This window comes from Heterocephalus glaber, unplaced genomic scaffold (genome assembly GCF_053883595.1).
Source record: "Heterocephalus glaber isolate CG9 unplaced genomic scaffold, H.glaber_assembly_v1.0 deba00001550, whole genome shotgun sequence".
Classification (NCBI taxonomy): Eukaryota; Metazoa; Chordata; class Mammalia; order Rodentia; family Bathyergidae; genus Heterocephalus; species Heterocephalus glaber.
The window spans coordinates 11096571-11117585 of NW_028258343.1; the positions used below are offsets into that span (position 1 = coordinate 11096571).

The 21015-nt window shown below is 35.8% G+C and overlaps 1 protein-coding gene across 10 annotated transcripts in view; it reads right to left on the bottom strand.

Moving 5' to 3' along the window:
• Shprh (SNF2 histone linker PHD RING helicase) overlaps window positions 1-21015 on the bottom strand; it is an 83385-nt gene that overhangs the window by 11479 nt on the left and 50891 nt on the right. For 8 of the 10 annotated variants that reach the window (XM_004846013.4, XM_021259272.2, XM_087190081.1 and 5 more), the window contains 3 exons: window positions 20560-20661; window positions 16683-16754; window positions 13739-13927 (listed from right to left, as the gene is read on the bottom strand). In XM_004846013.4, coding sequence (XP_004846070.1) covers window positions 13739-13927; window positions 16683-16754; window positions 20560-20661 — 363 coding nt within the window. Of the gene's footprint in view, window positions 1-2218; window positions 2845-13738; window positions 13928-16682; window positions 16755-20559; window positions 20662-21015 lie in introns of those variants that run through there. The other 2 variants (XM_087190083.1, XM_021259276.2) reach the window with 2 other exon arrangements.

Consider the following 21015-nt stretch of genomic DNA (forward strand, 5'->3'; position numbering starts at 1 on the left):
CATGCTAAAAATCCCGAGTCTACATTTATTTCTCTGGACATACAGACTCTCAACCATACTTGCAAGATTAAAAAGTATTATAAAGGGAACAGTTTCAATGTAACAATTATCTCAGGAAATTAACATAAAAATGATTATTTAGTTTAGACACACTCATGAATTTCCCTTGCAATGCCTTACTTTTCAAAACACTTCCAGTGATATATCAGGATAACTATGAACTCTTCCTTTTATTAAGCTGTTTCTTATAAAAGTTCAAAAGAAAACCAAATAAGCTTTTAAAGAACATTCCAAACTAGGGTGCTAACTCTATATAGGAAAAGATTAGTGGATTCTCCTATATATTTCTCTATACAGGGTAAGTTCAATGGTAGCTGTCAATCTCTTCCAAATGCCACAGTTCTGAATGATTCAGTCCCATTCTAGTTATTTCTTATAATGAAAGAAGAATAACATTGCAAAGTATTGCAATCAGAAGCTCAGCTTGGGAAGGAGCTACATGTACAGTGAGATGAAATTCACACCTGCCTCTTCCAAATGGACCCAAAGGGCCTACTGAGAATAAGAAAAATGGAGAAAGAAGTTGGTGACCCTATGTATCTGTGGCTTAACTTTTAGAAACAAAGCTAGTAAGTCTTTAAGCAAGATCAATGTGTAAAGGAATCTCTTCTACAGATTGTTTCACATTTTAAAATAAGGATGAAAACTTGACTGAGAAATCAGCATGAAAATATCACTTCAAGTTATAAGATGCTATGTTGAAAGTTTGCTACCTCCCTAAGAATCCATAATTTGCTGTTAAATGAAATAAAAATGCTGTGGACAATAAAGGATTGCTGATGTAAAATGGTAACAGAAAGACAATACACTGCAGTAGTCAAAGTGAATAAAAGATAAAAATACGGTCTCTAGCTTTGCTACGTATTTCATAAGCACTTTTTGGCTAACCTAAAGAATTACAAAAAAGCAATATATGTTGATTGGGCAAATTAGCTAATAGAACCACACAGGCTAAAAAAACCCTTTGAATTTAAAAAAAACTTTTTCATGCCCAACATTCTCTAAACACTACTCAGAGTCTGGCAGTTATCCTTTTAAATAGGCATTTTAGAAGCATACATAAAAATGCACATACAATCTACAAATATTTTTAAACATATTTTGCAACATGGACCTTTTATTTAACATTGTATCCACCACCCTTATGATATAGGATTTATGTATATGCCTTGGTTCAATGGCTGCATGTTCTTGTGTGCATAAAATTTATTAAATATTTGCTTGTTAATATATATTTAAACTGACTTCATTCTGCTTTACAAGCAGCATTTCACAGTGGCTATGCTTTAACTTACAGCTTTAGGTACATGTGGTAAGTAATTTTTGTTGGAAAATGGAATTGGTCAAAAGTTAGAAAAACCTTTAAATATGTGGATTTTGGTAGATTCCTCATCAAACTATTTAAAAATGCTTTAACTCTTAACAGTTAAATGCGTCTGCTTCTTTCCATACTTGGTAAAGTTCATTTTTTGCCAAATGGATTGGTGAAATGAGGAATTTTCATTCAGTCTACATTTTCCTGAGAGTAAGTCTGAATATAATTTGCTGGCTATTTAGAAGTCTTCCTTTATAAACTGAGAATTTATATCTTTTGCCAAATTAAGACATTTTATTTCTGATATGTAAGGCCTCTTGATATAGATGTTAATAGTAGATTGTATATATTTTTCTATTTTTCATCCACGGTTGTATTTAATGGTGTCAAATGCAATAATGTAAGTAAAAATGGTATATTAATATATTATACTAGTTGTAATAACTTCCAAATACTTGATGAATGGCCTCTGGACACTAAGCACTTTTTGACTTAACTATTTCATTAGATTTTTTTGTGCTTGACATTTACTCTTTCATAAGAGAAAGATGAGGAATTTTATTTGGAGAAGAAAAGGATTTTCCTCAATTGTCCGGCCATGGTTATATATAATTTCAGATGTTATTATGTCATACCTCAGAGTATAGTATACTTCTGTTACTCATTGGCTGACATATTATTTAAAAACAAAGATTAAATGACATTTACCTTTCTCTAAGAGTATCACAGTCCTTTGTGAACCGTATGCATTCAGTCTATTTAATGCAAAATATTAATGTTTACATCTAGGCTTTTCAATTCCAAATGTGCTAAGTAAAACAAAATCAAAATAAAAGATAAGAATACAATTTAAAACTAACATAGTTTTCATTTATTCAACATAATCAACAATAAGCAAATCAAATCTTAACAATTAATCTCTAGCTTTCCACTTATAAAAGCTAGAACTTTGAGCGACAGGAAAGAGACGTGGACCTAAACCAAAACAAGCTCTGTGGTGGATTCTGTGTTAGATACAGGATGATGAAATCACTGGAACTGGTATTAAGAAGTCAGCAATTGGAAGATGGTAACATCTATTCAGGGTGTTCGATGTCGATTTTTCTTTTCATCCACCTAGCAGCAGCTTTAGAACAGGTCAATAAGGTCAGCAACTTGTGGGCTTTGGTTTCTGGTCTTCAGAAAAATAAATCCCTACCATATTAAGCGCTTATGCACAAACCCGCTTCCTTCTTCTTTGCTTGTGCTGCTTTACTTCCAAATGAAAAACAAGATCCATAAGCAATTCTGAAAGAACATGGTTGGTCTAGAAGTAGTCAACTGAAGTGAACAGACAGGGCAGACCTTCATCTGTCCCACACGTCTCTCAAGTCCTGACAACATTTCAAGTAGTTTATGTTTGGTTATTTAAATCATTCTTCAACAAAGACATAAAAAGCATCCTTCACCATGATGAAGTGGAATTTATCCTGGGGATGCAAGAATGGTGCAACATACACAAATTAATAAATGTCATACATTATCTTATCAGAATGAAAGATAAAAAGCATATGATTATTTCAAAGGATGGAGAAAAAGTGTTTGATAGAATTCAACACCCTTTCATGATAGGAATTCTCAACAGATTAGGAACAGAGGGACTGTACCTCAATGCCACAAAGGCCACACATGACAAACCACAGCTAACATCATATTCAATGGTGAAAAATTACATTTTTCCTTTAGGATCAAAGACAAGGATGTCCACTCTTACCACCCCTTTTCAACATTGTACTGGAAGCTCTAGGGAGAGCAATTAGGTAATAGAAATAAGTAATAGGTATTTTAATAGGAATGTGTGAAGTGAAATTGTCTTTGTTGACAAAATGAGCTTATCTATTAAAAACCACAAAAACTGTAGAACTGACAAGTGAATTCAGTAATGCTGCAGGATACAAAAAAAACACCCCAAAATCAGTAATGTTTCTTATGCTAACAATAAACTACCTGAAAAGGAAATCAAGGAAAACAATCTCATTTATAATGCCATCAAAAAATAAGATACTTGGGAATAAATTTTATGAAGGAGGTAAAAGATCTGTACACTGAAAACTGAAACACGGATGGAAGAAACTGAAGAAGACATAAATTAGTGGAAAGATATTTGGTATTCATGGACTGGAAGAATGACTATTGTTAAAATGACTCAATGAAATACCTTTCAAAATTCCACTGTCATTTTTCATATGACCTCAAATAGCCAGTGTTGAGTAAAAGAACAAAGCTAGAGATAATACACTTCCTCATTTCAAAACATATTACAAACCTTCAGTAATCAGAACAGAAAGGTACTATCATAAAAACAGATACACTGACCAACAGTACAGGTGGGAGAACCTAGAAATAAACCCACACACATGCAGTCAACTGCTCTTTGACAGAGATAACAAAATCGCACAGTGGAGAAAGTCTCGTCAATGAATGGCACCAGGAAAGCTGCGTGGAGAAGAAAGGTCTGGTCCTTCATCTCATCCCAAACACAAAAATCAACTCAAAATGAAGTAAAGATTTACATGTAAGACCTGAAATTATAAGACTACTAGAAGAAAAAAATATGGAGAAAAAGTTTCCTAACAATGATCATAGGAGAATTTTCTTGGATATGACCTAGAAAGGATAGGCAACAAAAACAAAAATAAATGGATTTCACCAAAGTAAACAGCTTCTGGACAGCAAATAAAAGACCAATGAGACAATCTATAAAATGGGAAAAAATATGTGCTAACCATACATCTGATAGGGATTAATTTTCAAAATACAAAAGGAATAAAAAGAACTTAGCAGTAAGAAATACAATTAAAAAAATGGCCAAGAACCCGAAAAGACATTTCTCAAAAGAAGACATACAGATGGCCAATATGAAAAGGTGCTCAAAATAATAGCCATCAGGGGGACATGTAAAGTAAAACCACAGTGAAATATCACCTCATACCTACTAGAATCATTATTATCAATAAGACAAGAGGTAAGTGTTAGTCAGGGTGTGGAGAAAAGGGAACCATTATACACCACTGGTGTAAAGTAAATTTGTACAACCAAAACAGAAAACAGCATGAAAGTTGCTATGTAATTTTTAAAAAATTTAAAAGCACATTGTATTTTTCAGTCATCCATATATGTACCTGAAGGAAATGGAATCAGTATGCTAAAGAGACACCCACACTTCCATGCCCACTGCAGCACTAGTTACCAAAGCCAAGATATGGAACTGGCCTAAGGATTCATCAACGAACGAATGAATAAAGAGAATGTGGCATATACACAGTGGGGTAATTTTTACCCTTAGTAAAGAAGGAAATCCTGTCAGCTGGGACAACATGAATGCACTTGTGGGGGTAGACAGAGGAAACATTAGGGAGATGTTGGGCAGAGGTACAAAGTCTGAGGAGGAGTCAGTTCTGGAGATCTACCATACTGAGTGGTAAGGACAGTAATACAAACTTGAACACTGCTATGTTCTCACTACAAGAGAAAATAAATAATTGCCTGAGGTGCTGGATAGGTTAATAAGCTTTACCCAATCATTCCACAATGTCTACATCCATCAAAATATCACACTGTGTACTCTAAATATATATAATTTTTCATTTGTTAATAAAATGCAACTAAGGGCCGGGGATTTAGCTCAGTGGTTCAGCTGTCTGCCTCGCAAGTGCAAGGTCCCGAGTTCAATCCCTGGTACAAAAAAAAAAAAAAAAAAAATGCAATAAGGCACACTCCCTTATCTCTAATTACATGCAATCTAATGTTTGTCACAGAATATGGAGAAAAATTAACACAAAGGATAGTTTATAGTGCTGTTTTGGTCTGAAAGCAATTTAAATGAACGTATTGTTATACCATCTTAAATATACTATATGCGTTCTACTACTCTAATGTTTCTATCTCAAATATATAAATGAACTTGGACTCAAATCTGCCAGTTCCTGAGAAGACTATTCAATGTACTCACTGCTATAGAAAAGAAATAGTCCCTTTGTTAAGAAATTATTAAAATAGGAAAAAAGTGAATGGGTAATAAACTGTCAAGGCTGGATGGGGAAAGGCAAAGGAGATAAGGATATGGATATCAAGTTATCCCCGCCCAAGGTGTTAACAAAGTATAAGATAGGAAAGCTGGCAGCCTCAGTCCAACTTGGCTTAATTTTGTCAACAGTGGTAAACATATGGGTGCAGAGTTAACTGGGTAACGATAAGTATTAGGGAGGAGGGTGTATGGGAATTGAGAACCCACAAAACTGCTAGATTTTTTTTAATGTATTAGATTGATAAACTGCATTTAATTATACACACTGGTGACTTCTGATGCTCATCTCCCTTTTCTCATTCTTTTCTTTTCTTGTAAGTCTCTTCACTTTTCTCAGATACCTACCCACCAACTCTACCTCTGTGATCAATGCTTGGTTTCGTGTGTGCGTGTTTCTGAAACATCATTGACCAAGACCCAGTTTCAGAATAACGATACAGTATCTATCTCCTGCCTTAAATCATCTGTATCTTTGTAACTCTTCTCTGAGTCAATATCTAGTGCTCGCCAGGGTCAACTAGAGAATGGGATGAGAGAACACAAATCTGATTGGAACAGTGAGCTGCCGGCATAGGCTCCTGCTGCAAAATTCACAGAACCTAAACTCTGAGCTACAAGTTGTTAAATATGTCAAAAGGGTGGAAAGAAAACTGTTTTATTTCTTTGCCATATATTTAGTAGACTAAAAGCAATCTCGCAAGAAAACAATAAAGTAGTATCTGATTTAGAATTTGATTATCCTCTCTCCTCCACAGTAAGTCTATTTTACCAGTGCAATCCTAGACTGAGATGCTGAATTTCATTCAAGGAAGTCTTAATACTGGGGAAAGGAAGGAAACAAAAACAGTAAAATCTTTGAGTATGGTACCGAGAGACAGTATAGCTGGCTTCACTCTACTTCCTTCAAATCTATTTCCTGTCTGCTGAGACCCCTGATTTGGGGAGGAAAGGAAAGGCAGAAGGGCAGATAAGAGCTCTGCTGGCTAAAGCAGCAAAGGGTTACTTGATTTATATAAAAGAGAAACAGTGCTCTAGGACTAACTAGAAAGTTACCACCACAGCTTTGTGTGAAGCAAGGCATGCCAGTTCTTGCCCCTGAGCCAAGAGCTCACTGCCCTTTATATCCCCTTGTCACAGTAGTTCTTCTTATGTCACCTTCTATTTTTTTCTATTTATCCAATCTGCTCACATCTCTCCAACACTCCTTTTTCTGAGCAGCATCTATAGGTTCCCATGGTCTTAGCTCTATTTGCAGAAGGAAAGGCTACAATGGCTGCTGAGTCCTGAAGAACATCACAGAAAAGTCAACACAATGGACACGAGGAATGTACTTAGTCTTATTTTTACCAAACAGAAGAACTTCCATGTTTAGGGGCTACTTTATGTCAACAGACAAGCCATATCTTTATAGAGATTTTATACTTATTATATAATAATATTCTATATATGGGATAAACACAATATACATAAATATTTCCAGTGAAATCTGTCATCAAGAGGACTTTCAATCACTCTACAGTGAAGGTAGAATGAATTTATTTTCAGCAGTGTTATGAATGCTGAAATTTTCCATTCACATACTAGTCATGGGAAGGTTTCTTGAAGCATTATAGCACAGTGAAAAAGGAATCTCAGAATGAGGATTCCATGGATAATGGTGACACAGAAATGAAAGTGGCTAGCTCCTTTACTAGCCTAAGGAACTTGGAAGGTCTTTGAAAGCTAAAGCTTAAATGACAGGATTAGGATTGTTTTCCTTTCTACATGACTATATTCCTTCTACTTGGTTTTATGGTAAGCACTATGTAAATTTTAATACTGTATACATGTTTACCAATTCTTTTCTGGAAATGGAAAACAAGTCCATAACTAGATAATCAAGTATGAATATTATGTACATTATAAGGGATGCTATAAAATTAGGATATAGTAGAGAGAATGATGGAAGGAAGATTAGATGCACTAGTTTTTTTGTACTATTAAAGCTGCCTAATGGTAGTGTTTAAGAAAAATTCAAGTAACTTATTGAATGTTCTACAAGTGATCTTTAGAAATAAAAACAGAAATTGTTCAACATTAAGACAATAAAGGGAGAATAGAGGTAAGCATTATTTCTATTGGGGACATTTTGTCTTATTTTGAATTAATTTATTATTTTTCTTTCTTATGAGTTAATAGCTGGGCATGGTAGCACATGACTGTTAGCCAGCACTCTGGAGGCTGAGGCAGGACAACGGCAAGTTTGAGCCCAGCCTAGGCAACTTAGTGACTTAGTAAGTGTGGCTCTAAATAAAAGAATATAAAAAAGGGCTGGGGATGAAGCTCAGTCTGAAGGCCCTGGTTTTATTTAATCTCCAGTACCTCTCACTAAATCAATGAACCAGTTAACATCAAATTTTTTTCTACCCTTATTTGCTACACACAAATGAGAGTTTTATTTGGGATAGGAGGATGGTAATTTATTTTCTTTTTATTTTATGAAAAAATAAAACATTCCTAACTAAATAAGAGAATAACAATAGCTACTACACTGTATAATGCTATCTTCAAAGTAGTGACTCAGTACAAGATTCTTTCTTAGGAAAAGAAACGGAAAATAACACAAACTTTCTTTTCAAGGAACTAAGATAAACATTTAGTATACATGAAACAAACTAGCATATATATTGAAATATTTTTAAAAAGCAGAATATGTAAATTTAGGGAAGTATTTGAACTTCTTCCTACTTTCTATTTATCTCTTCTATTTTGCTCTTATTTGTGTGTATATAGGTGCATATATATATATACACATATATATATACACATATATATGTAAAATGTGTATAGTGTTTCTCATATAAGAGAAGTAATGCAGTGTTGTAGTTTGTGCATCTGACTTAGCTCACTTAACATTCTGTTCTCAAGTTGCATCCATTTACCTACGAATGGGGAGGCCTGCAATTCTTAGATTTGTACTATTTTAATGGTACAATCGCAATTCCTGGACCATATCCTACATGTCATGAGTCAACATTTATGGGGATGGGCCTGGAAAAACTCTATTTTTCAAAGTAAAGGGGCTGATTATCAGGTGCACAGAGGTTTAAGATGATGCAGCAGTGTGCATGTGCGTGGTAGGGAGTGGTGGGAAGGGTGCTGTTTTGCTATGGCCGTGTCTATGTAGTGGACTTCCTCCTAGACAGATGCTTCTTATGATGCAAGAATCTCACTCATTACAGGGGCAGGGTTTCTGCTGGCAAACATGCTTTGTGCATGACCTAGCCAAACACAAGACACAGGGAACATGCCACGTGGGGCGTATGTTCTGCCAAGAGGCCTACTTCACCATCCCAAATGCCTGGCAGTTGTCAGAACTTGCAAGGGGAATTTTGTTTACTTTGTGAAGTGCCCAGTAGGTTCCAAGGGTCACTTAGGAATACTGTCACACTGTGTTAGCGAAGATGCAGTCCTTAACTTAAGTGCACCTGCCAAAGGGATGTTTGTGATTCCAATATTCATTTCATTTCTGAGGTCGATCAACAAGCTTTCTTCCTTTCTGCAATCTCTAATTTCCACAAGTATCAACAGAAAAAAAAGTTGGATACTCTTCGATGGTATTTTTTATACTTTCCAAGTATCTTTTATCTGATATCAGCCATATAATTAAACACTAAGAAAATCACTATATTGTTCGCTATGTCCAAGAGTCTCGACATGAATACTTTCAATGAAATAGGCATTTCAAATAAAATAAAAACTTCAGTGAGATAAAAAATTCTCAATACTGTTTATTAAATATAAGGGATTCAATAGTAGCAATAGCATAAAAGAAAAATACCCCTAGGTTTAGGAACCAATAGTTCTAAAATTTCAAAATGATACCTTAATTATTTATATGGACTCATCTTTATTTTATATATGATCACTCTTTTCTACAAGATACATGATATGACCATTTAATGATGAAGTTTCAGAGAGTCAGAAGACTAAGGGGAAAAGTGAAAATACAATAAGCAGATGCTTCAAGGAGAAAGTGACAGACTAGGGCAGAAATGTGCACAAGGCAGAAGAGGTGACAGGGCTCAGATGGCAGAAGTGGCAGACACAAAAGGTGACAGGAAAGGAAATAAGAAGCAAACATAAATGTGCAAAAAGCAATGTGAGAAGGTGGCGGAGGGATAAAACTGCTTTACATGATAGGTACAACATTCAGTCATGGGTTCCATAAAGAGAAATGTAAGACTATCACCATCTTAGCCAAGAGTGAAATCATTTTCTCTAGCAAATTCTATAATTGTATAGTTTTTAAATAAGATGCTTCAACTAATTCATGTGTTCCTCAGGACCAACGAAAGGCAGGAAGAAGCGAGAGCACAATTCGAAGTATGCCTGTCCCAACAGGATGGCGAGTGTAACTGCCCTGATCTCTCTCTTGGGTGTCCAGGGAAGCTGCCACAAAAGGAACAGGTGTTCGGGCCTGGCTGCTCAGTGACTCAGTCTGAGGCTGCACTGTTTACTGGTAGCTAGAGCAATCACTTCCTCGGCCTTGCTGCTGTGGCTGATACAGCAGTTCTGTCGCAGGCTGGCTGCTTGTACTGTGCTGAGATTTCACCCTCTAAGAGTGAGCTACTTTGTGGCCACAAATGCCACCTGTGGCCCCAGGAATGCCTGTGGCCAAAGAATGAGATAGGAAAAAAACACAAAAGAACTAAGAAAGCCTATCTTTAGGGGAAGGGAAGGAGAAGGGAAGGGGAAAGGAGGGAGTGGGGAGAAAGTGGAGAGGGCGGGGAGGAGGGTGGTTCTTTGAGTGGTGAGCAGGACCAAAAGCCTCAGGGCTGGTCGCTGGACTGTACACAAGATCGCGGGCCTCTTCACTCTGCAACTCTCTGGCATCCACCTTAAAAACACACATTTATGGGCCAAGGATTTAGCTCAGTGGTTCCACTGCCTGCCTCGCAAGCACAAGGACAGGAGTTCGATCCCGGTACCAAAAACAACTACAACAACCACCACCCCACACATTTATCCAGGGCATTCACAGACAAGAGAATGGGACTGGGTGGTCTTAGGTCGTGTCATCCTCTCCTCACTTGTCCTTGCTCATTCTGTTACTCTACACTGTTCCGCAGCTCACTCCTGCTTATTCACCCTTCTGCTTTTCTCCTTTTACCCCTGAACCTTTTGCTAGTGCCCCATGGAACTTAAGATCAAAAAACCTGTACTTATTTTTTTTTTTAACGTTGTAGAAATACTGCTCTTTACTTTCTTGCTTCAATTAGAACCTGGCTATATCCTCTCAGCAGCCCTTGTGAATGGAGGATATTTATTCTCTCATATCCTTGCCTTAGGTATTGGTATTATTTTCTTTGGTTCCTGATGCAGATTTCAGGTCAATACTTCTCATTTTTGTAAAAATTCCCCATTCTCTCGAGCCTCCTAAAGCCTAGTTATCCTCTCATTCTAACTCTGCTGCTATCATTTACTGAATGCTAACTTTCATTCACTAAAGAACTTTGGTGCCTAATTTACAATCTTTACCTCTAAATCTCAATTCTAGGGATTACGTACCGTACACTTGGACAACCCATCCAACACCTACACCTCAGCACTTCATCTTCTAGCATCTCTTTCCCCTTATCTCACTTGGGTCACCTACTTCTACTACCTACAGCATTTAATGCTGTCCCCTCTGAAGTCACTGATTCAGATAAGGGCATCTTTCCTAATAGCTTGGATGCTCAAGAGCCCAACCTATAGCTGCTGTTTGACTTCAATGAGACCTCTACTTCCTCTCCACATATCAACACTCTCCCTACCTTTTCAAGAAACTTAACACTACAGACTCTTCCTGCCTACATCTTCAGGCTATCTTATTTTTTTTAAATGGAGATTATGCTTAAGAATTTTTTGTCTCAAAAAAACAAAAACAAAAATACTGTCTTTCTGTACTTCGTGTCTCTGGTTGCAACTCTGGGTTTCTATTTCACAGCCTCGTTTATGAAACAGTTGGATATCTTTGTCTCCACTTATTCACTTCGTGTTCAGTCTTCATCTCTTCCAATGTGCTTTTCTCTTCTACATTCATTCCATTGAAAGAGTTCCTTGTGAAGTCACTAATGACTTCTGCTAGCCACAAAAGTCCATATTATGTGCAGCTGATCCATCTTCAGCTGGTAACCGTCTCCGTACTGAAGCAGTGTTCTCATGGCCACTGTCCTGGATTGGCCATGTCTTTAGTTTCTTCTTAGCTTCTTTTCTAACCTTTCCCTCTTTATTCAACCTTTAGAAAGTTATGGGAATTACCCAAGGCTAACCTCTCTCTATTTCTTTCCTTAATCTCATGGCTTCAAAGATCATTTATGCCACAGACTCTCAAGTTTATATCTCCAACTCCACATGAAAAACTTCAAATATAATATGTTCTAAATGTACTCGTCTTCCAAATCTTATCATTAACTACAACATTATCCACTTGATTTCCACACCAAAAACTAAGAGATCATCTACGAAGCCTCCATCTTCACCTTCACCTCCAACATTCTCTTTTCCTCTTTAACTTTTACATACCTCCTGGACATACCCACTGCTCTCCATCTCCACTGCTGTTACCTCAGAAAATACACCAATATGACTTCTTTAGCTTCTTAAACTTATTTCTCCCAATTTTTTCTACTCTATTCTTTTCTATCCTTCATTAATCTATTTTCCACACTGCAGCAAGAAGAATCTTAAAAAATCTAAATCCAATCATGATACTTTCTTGCTTATAACAACTTAAAGGCTTTCTAATTATAGTGGAAATAAAGTTCTCAAACTTTCAGGTAGGCTTGTAATACCTCAGACCCGCTTAGGGCTATAGACTCACTAAATTTCAAACTTGTTCTCTGCCTTTCAGCCACTCAGTTTCATTTCAGTAATTTGTCTCGGATCTATTCCTATTTTGTGTGTGTTTGTTTGTGTGTGTGTGTGTGTGTTTCTGCCTGGGAACTTCCTTTCCACAAGATCACGCCCATCCTCCTCCTGGTTGGCTCAGCTGCTCCTCCTTTAGAAACTGTATTACCAAATTGTAAAATCCACAAGGGCAGTGCCCATATCTCTGTTACTCATGAGGGGATACTGCATCTGTCAGGCCCAGCACACTGCCTGCCACACAGCACGTGTTCTACAAGTTAGGAGTGGAATGAGAGAATGAATGAAAGTTTTTTCCAACTTTTGGTTTCTGTTTACCCCAGCATCCTAGAGAGCACTGTGACTGATATTTTCAAGATTATGAGAGTGGGAAAAACCCCAGCATTTAATAATTCTTTAATCCAACTACAGTTTTCTTGAACTGGGGCACCCTAACAACTGCCCAACTCCTGGCAGTAAATTTTTAGTTGTAGTTAATTCTACTCACAAAACACATTCCTTAAAAACATGTGAAAAGAAAATACAAGGAATCCAAAAAGAATCTAGAAAGAACTAATGAAGAAGACTCTGCTGGCATAAGAGTTAGCTCCACCCTTCTCTATGCCATCCCTTGAGCCATATTCCCCACTACATTTACATACTGATTTGCCCTTAGTCCAAGTTTGGTTAGAAAAATTTTAAGAAGCATATTTAAGAAAAACAAGGAACAAATATGTCTAATAAAGGATTTTCATTAAATATTTAAGTACTCTTTAGGCAGAAAGTCCCATTATCGATCCTGTATGTTTCTCAAATTAGTAGTTATTCAAAAACCCTGAAAGAGCATGGGAAAAAATTAGGAAAGTGAAATGAAATTTTGCTTGTACCCTGAAATATCAGTACATGGTGTTTAAATGCACATGATGCCTTTCTTGTGAAGTCTTCATTAATGTCAGTAACCAATCTATTTTTCCCTTCATTTTTGTTGGGCATATCCTTTTTATCTGATAACCAAGGTTGACTAAAAGAACAAAGAAAAAGCTTTCTTTAAATAAGCCAGAATTCTGTCTATTTGTAGTGATCAGAAATAGGATAAATCAGTGGTGGTGAACCTATAGCATGTGTGTTGCAGCCGGCTGTTTGTTATTTTGCCATCACTGGTATAAATGACATGGAACTGGAATTCTTTGTGCCCAGCAGGTAAGTGACTATTGTTAACCATGTTAGAACAAGTGCTGCTGTGAACCTCCCACAATGAAGGAATAGGTGGTAACACTGAAGCTTTCAAGAAGGATTTTCATGGACAATAGCGGTTCCCACATACTCACTGTGCCAATTTTGTTCTGCTTTTAATGCTCCCCTTGGTCAGATACTGATTCCGGCTGCACTGCTCTAACTATGCTTTGACGCGCTCCTGGCCCCTTTACCTGCACCGGGATGTCCTCCTCTTGGCTTGCTCGCTCTGAGGTGAAGACATAGGAGATTTCTTTGTGAGATGTGGTCTGGCGGCAGATGGCACATTTAATGGAGCTTCTGTGAGACCCCACACTGTACTGCTCAATAATGATAGCGATGCACTCATTGCAGAAACAGTGCCCACAGGTTAGCACTGCCCACTAGAAGAGAAAATATAGGCACAAGCCTCAGGGAGATGCTACTACAGATGCTTTCCAGTCTTTAAATATAATAAAAGAAGTGACTCACAATTTCACTTGCTGAACATTTCATGATACTAACAGTCCTGAAGACATAAATGCTTTTTAAATTATTTTAGGTCTAAAGAGTAAGCTTTCAGTGTTTAGCTCTTGTCACTATAAGTCAGTCATCATTATTTTGTAAGAAGTTGGTATTCTCATTTCAGATTTAGAAAATAATTATTCTTTCAGCACTCTTAACAGCAGACATAATAGAAAAACTGAGAACCAAATTTGTAGAAAATATATCCTATTCAGTTCACTAAATAGATTCATATTTTCACATGTTGAAGCATTTGTATATAAAATGAGATGAACTAGTACCTGATTTATTTAAAAAGTGGTTCTGGATACATTTAAAAACCTCAAAAAGACATTTTTGGGCAAAATTTTGTACTACTTAAAGAGAAACAATAACCTTCGAAATTCTGGTGCATACCAGGAGGCATACGCCTCTCTTTGGCAACAAAGTTATGGTATTTTATGGAAATTACTTAACCTTTATTCACCTGGTAAAAACAGTAACAATGAAAACTGAATGGTGCTATGAGTGCAAGATTCGTCAGTTTCTAGCTTTGCTTCTTCCCGGAATTAGACTTGTATGGAAAGGAAGTGTGTAGCTGGACCCACCCTAGGTACTTCGTAGGAGCTCTAATAAGCTCCTTGGAAAAGAATTCACACCAGTGAAAATTTGCGGGAGGTAAGAAGGCTGGTTTACTTAGTTACTCAAAAGGAATAGGGATTATTTTGGGTTTGGTTGGCTGGTATCATTCCTACTGCCCTCTAGTTGCATCTCTGTTCTCAAGGGCTTGCACCAGGGTCCTCAGGAGTTAAGGCTGGATCAAAATTAAGGAACACAATTAAGTGCTTCACTAGCATTTTTGTCTCACACAGAGCAGCACTGTTTGGTACACTATGGACCTCCAGTGCCACTGAGGACTAAGGGTACTTTCTCTACTTGAGAGGATTTTTGTATCTATGGGAAAGCAGAATGGACAAGCTACAGAGCAAGACAGGTCCACCCACATTCACAAAGGAGGGGAAATCAGAGCCATCCCACACCTGAATATTAGGAGAATGCTACAGTGAAATGGTCCAAACTGAGAAACAAATGGCAACACCCCCAGCAGCATCAAGAGGTACATGAGTTACCTTTGATACTTCCTAACTTTAATAGTCTTAAGTTATAAGAGGAGGTGGAGAACTGGCAGCTAAGGAGAAAGGTATAAAGTTCCTACAGACTGTGGGTACGAACACAGTTTATTACCATTACTAGGATCCAGCCTGTTCTAAGTGGAGGGGACCTGGCTTATACTAGAATTGAATCAAACAATGTGTATAAAACATCTTTACATTGTAAATGTTTAAGACAAAAATGAAATTAAATTTCAGAGACAATCCAAATGCACAAATCTCATCAAAGCTAAAAATAAAAAAAGACACTGTGGCATGAGCACCCCACCCCCTGGTGGTGCAGGGGATCGAATCTGAGGCCTCATGAATTCAGGCACAAGCTCTACCAGAGTTGGACCCCACTCCAATCCATGCACAGTATTTTTATCCTGACTTTGGTCACCAGTACATCAATATCTGTACACTACTATTCCGCTGTTTACTTTCCAATGTAATATCTATCCTCTTAAAACTTATAATCAAATGAAGTGGCCTTTGAAAATGCACCTTCCCCATAAATCTTGGAAACTAAAAGATTTCTTCTTGATTACTGATACTCAGAATATGGAACTTACATATTTAGTTTTACATTCTCAGTTCTACAAAAAAAAAAGCAGCCACAAATATTTTACTTGCTTATAATAATAGACTTATTTTTCAAGTGTTGAAACCCAATGATATTCTGATAGTGTATACAAATATACTGATTTATCATACAAAGCAGGAATAAATCACAGTTGGGTGGGTAGAGATATGAAATTCTTATAAGCAAACTAGTATGTTGCTATCATATTTATAAACATCTGTAAGCCAAAAATAACAAAGAAACACACTTATGTACTAAAATAGTATTCTAAAAATTACATCTAAATTTCCTAGGAGAGATGTTGTTTTTATTTTAAAGCCTGGATTATAAGATTATTAATAATGCTAGAAGCTATATTATGGTGCTGTTGTATCACTTTAAGTAAACCTATGTGTATTACATTGTATTTCTGTATAAGAAACCATGTTACTACTATTACTAGATAACTATGTTAAACTGACAAAAATTAAATTACTTGGAAATAATCTTATGCTTGGGAGTATGTTCAAAACTAAGAATCTTAAATGAAAAACATAGGTTATTCAATGTTCCTAACATCGAAATGTGAAATATACATATATTTTTGGGTTTGTTTTTTTTTTTGAGATAGGGTCTCGCTATGTAGTTCAGGCTGGACTTGAACTTACAGTGATCCTTCTGCCTCAGTCTTCCTGGCACTACAGGCGTGTGCCACCATGCCCAGCAGGAAGTATTTTTTCTTAACCTATCAATTATTGTTCAAACATACGTTGCCTTAAGCTCTGGCCCTACCTTTAACATGGGAGGTAATTCCTGTTATTCCTATATAGTTGTGATGAAGAAAGGGGGAAGGGAAGGGAAGGGAAAGAAGGAAAAAAGAGAGATTGTATGTAGAAGCCTTTGAAGATTGTAAGTAAATAATATTTATTATAATTTCACCTGTTTTCCCAGCTGTCGAGCACAGATCGGACAAGGTTCTGGATTAATACCTCCTGATGTTTTGTCTTGAGACTATGTAAAAAAGAAAAATGCAAAAACATGTTAGTTATATGTTTACATTTGCGATCTGATACATATTTTGTAATTCACAAAAGCGAATGTTGGCAATTGCAATTTAAATAATCTTAGTCATTGAGACGACCTAATATTTTATGTATTACCTAATATTATTATTCTTGGTTTACAACCATAATATTAAGGTGCAAATAATAAAATTATTGTTTTATTATAGTTTAAGTTATGTTACCAGTAATTGTAGTTCACGGCAAAAATAAAAGCAAAATACAACATGCTAAATTTTCATAATTTTATTTTCAAGTTAGATTTTGTTATAAAGAAATAGAGAATACTTAAAAATATAATTTAAAATTTTGAAATAAAAGCTCCTTAAACATTGGAAGAAAATGCACACTTATCATGTATGCCTACTTGACATAGATCAGAGGAACAGGAAGAGACAGCATATAGTCACATAACATCACCCCTTACTAACACTGGCTGCCTCTTAGCCATTTTCTAATCTCATTAGGCAAAAACTGGAAAGGCAAATAGCTGGAAAATGGAAATATTATTGACTTGAGATTTTTATGCCTGGAAATTATATCAAAACATAATGGCTTTTCAAAATCTTATTAAAATTATTATAAAAACTGAAAGAGCTTTCAAAAAGTTACCAGACAGGTTTTAAAACTGAGGAAAACATAAAAGAAAGTAAATTAGATAGATCATTACAGTTCTTGTGGTTTTACCAATCAAAGTTAAACATTTAAAAAAATTACTCTTTGACTTGTGAGTAGTAAAACACAAGTAAAAGAAAACAGTTCAAAATTGTGCAAAGATTCAGCCCCTCTCAGGATTCAAAAACTTTGTTAACTAAAATGGAAGCACAGGCATTTAAAATAGTTGAACAACTGATTTTGTCTGTTAACTGATCTCTGTTTCAGGTAACATCATAAATCGCTTAAAAATAGAGTGGTTTAAAACAAATACTGTGCATTCCTTCAATCCTCCAGGTCACTTGGATAATTTGGAGATGGCCTGGCTTGGCTGGGGCTGGATGGTCCAGGATGGCATCTGTCTCATGTCTGGCAGGAGATACGTTAGCTGGTGTGCAGGAGAGGCTGAACCATGGGCTCAGCTCCCCCATCTGGTCTTCTTCACATAGTCTCAGAGTTCAGAGAGCAATAAGATTGGGAGAACCCTGGTGTACACGGACTTTCTAGGTCTATGCTATTATCACAAGGTCAAAAGTAGCAATGTGACCAAGCCCAGAGTCAGTGTGGGAGTGGATCGCTTACGAGCACCTATACATACAGGGATATTACTATATCAGTTTGTAAGCAATCTACCATACCACAGTATCTCTTGTTTTCTGATATATTTAAAGAAAGAACTGGTACTTTTTCTCTGCGGGGCCAGATTGTAAATATTTTTGCCTTTGTGGGCCATACTGTGTTGCAACTGCTCAATTCTGTTTGTAGAGTGAAATGCAGCCATAGGCAACAGGAAAATAAGTGAGCATGGCTGTGTTCCAATAAAACTTTACTTATGAAAACAAGTGGTAGGCTAGAAGGGTCCTATGTGTGGTTTCTGCAGATCCCAAATTTAAAAGGTGTAAATTTCCCTTTTATATTTCAATTAAAATAGGCAGAAATTTTCCTACAAGCATATCTTACATATTGTCACATATTTTCACTTTGACTCAGTTCAGAATATTTTCAAATTTTCATTGTAACTTCTTTGAATCATGGGTTATTTAGAAGTGTGTTCTTAATTTCCAATTTGGGGACTTATTTAATTATCTTTTCACTATGGACTTCTAACTGAATTTCTCTTCAGTAAGAAAACTTATCCTTGCATAATGCTAATCCTTTGCAATTTTAAATTATGTTTGAATCATTATAATTTGATGTACACAGAAAAAAAAAAAGGTACATTCTGCAGTTGTTGGGTGTAGCTGTCTTTGTCAATTAGGCCATGTTTATTCAAAGTGCCCAAAGTTTGACACCTTACCTAATTCTTGGTCATTTCTCTGAAGAATGGAAGAATCTTACGATAGTTTACATTGGCTTATCTCATTCCTTTGTGCTATTATCATATATTTTATTTGTACATATGTGTGTATTCCATACCACAGCATGGTTCTTTTAAATAGTCAATAGTTTTTTATGTTTACCTACAAATTAAAGCTTTCATTTGTTCTTCATTCCTTCCTTTAGTTCTATCCTTCAATCTAGAATAATGCTTTCTTCAGTCCAAAGAACTTCCTTTAAAATATGTTGTAGTGTGAGTCTGCTGGGGATGAATTCTTTCAGTTTACCTGAGAATATTTCAATTTATGGTTTTTTTTCAGGCTATTTCCTGTAACTATAGAAATCTTGGTTGGCAGATTTTCTTTTAGCATTTCAAAGATGTTATGCTACTGTAACAATAGTTTTCAGGTCTGATAAGATGTTCTGTCAACTAATAAGTCTACAAATTCTTGCATAAAATGGAATATTTATCAACCTATCAAATCATCAATGTCTTATATAATACTTTGATCATAACTCAGAAAAAGTATGGTGAGTTACATTAAATTATTAAACTGTATTCTTTTTTTTTTTGTATTAAATTCTTTTATTGGTACATTGTAGGTATACAACACAATTACATTTCTCATTGGGAATCGTACCTTTACATAATGCATCTTGGTTCTTATTTTTTCCCCATTCCTAGCCCTCCCTTCACGCTCTCCACCCTTCCCTATTTACAAAGACTTTATTTCCATTTTTTCCATTTCTCAGCATTTTTCCTTTCCCCTGCCCCTCCCACTACCCCTACCCCTTTGGACCTTTTCTTCCTATTTTACATTATCGATTATTCATTCTAATCATTGGTACATTTTAGGTATACAATATAATGACATTCATCATTGGAAATTTGTACCTTTACATAGTCTCTCTTGGTTCTTATTTTTTCACCCTTGCCCAGCCCTCCCTTCAACCCCTCCATTCCTCCCTATTTACAAAGATTTTGTTCCTATTTTTCCATTTTCTCATATTAATCCCATTCCCTTCTATCCTTTCCCCTAGCCCTCCCTCCCACTTCCTTCCCCTTTGCCCCTTTTTTTCCTATTTCACATGACCTATTATACATTTAGTCCTTATTTACACTTTCAGTTTCTCACACCAGAGAAACGATTTGGTATTTACACATGTGTGTCCTATTTATTTCACTTAAGAGTATCGCCTCAATGTGCATCCACTTAGCTCTAAATGTCTCTAATTTCTCATTTTTTATGGCTGAGTAGTACTCCATTTTATTAAAAAAAATCCCACATTTTCTTTATCCAGTCTCCAGTTGATGGGCATTTGGGCTGTTTCCAATTAAACTGTATTCTTTATTACCATAGCTCCTTATTTATCAGGTTTCAGACACTTCAAAATTCTAAAGAGCAAACTGAAAAATATCTATTATGTATAAATGAACACATGTGTATATGTTACATAATGGAATTTTCACCCAGATGTATGCTGGAATACTTCTATATTATGAACGATAGTCTGTTTATGCTGTTTTCTATGTAGTGGATGTTTTTTAACATCATCTATGTAAATTATAATTTCTATACATGTAATGTTCTTTTGTGATTTGTAAAGCTATTTTAAACAAAGCTAGTTTTTTGACTCATATAATTAATACAAACAAATAAAAGATCAACTTAAAAAAAACCCATACTAATGACAGGACTAGTATTTTAAATGGAAGAAGTCATTAATATGGTAATATTATGATAATACAATACTGGAAAAGTAGCACCTTTTAAAAACAATACCTTTTCCAAATTAGTTAGGTAAAGAAGCTGTCCAAGTTTCTTCTGAAGCTGTGATGTGGCAACGGCTTTATCATTTAGTAGTTTTATACGATTTTGTTCTACCTAAAAACAAGTAACAGTCTTTACTAAAAATCAGAAAGATGGCTGAAAATTCATTTACATATTAAAACTCAAATTTAATCATATATTTTAAAAAATACTTCTTTATGCTTTATACCTGATAAAAATTAGTGTAGAGTTCTTTGAAAAGGATGCATCTCTATATACCTAAAGTTGGCCAAAAGTCAACTCAAATTCTATTTATGTACCATTTTATGTGCCATTTCCCAGTAATATATCCATGGGATGAAGAAAAATTAAAAGATATGCTGCTTTGACCAAAGTGATTTTATCAGAGAAGAATGTTCTTGCCTTTCTTTCTCCTATGAAAGGAGAATTCAAATAATAGGAATTACC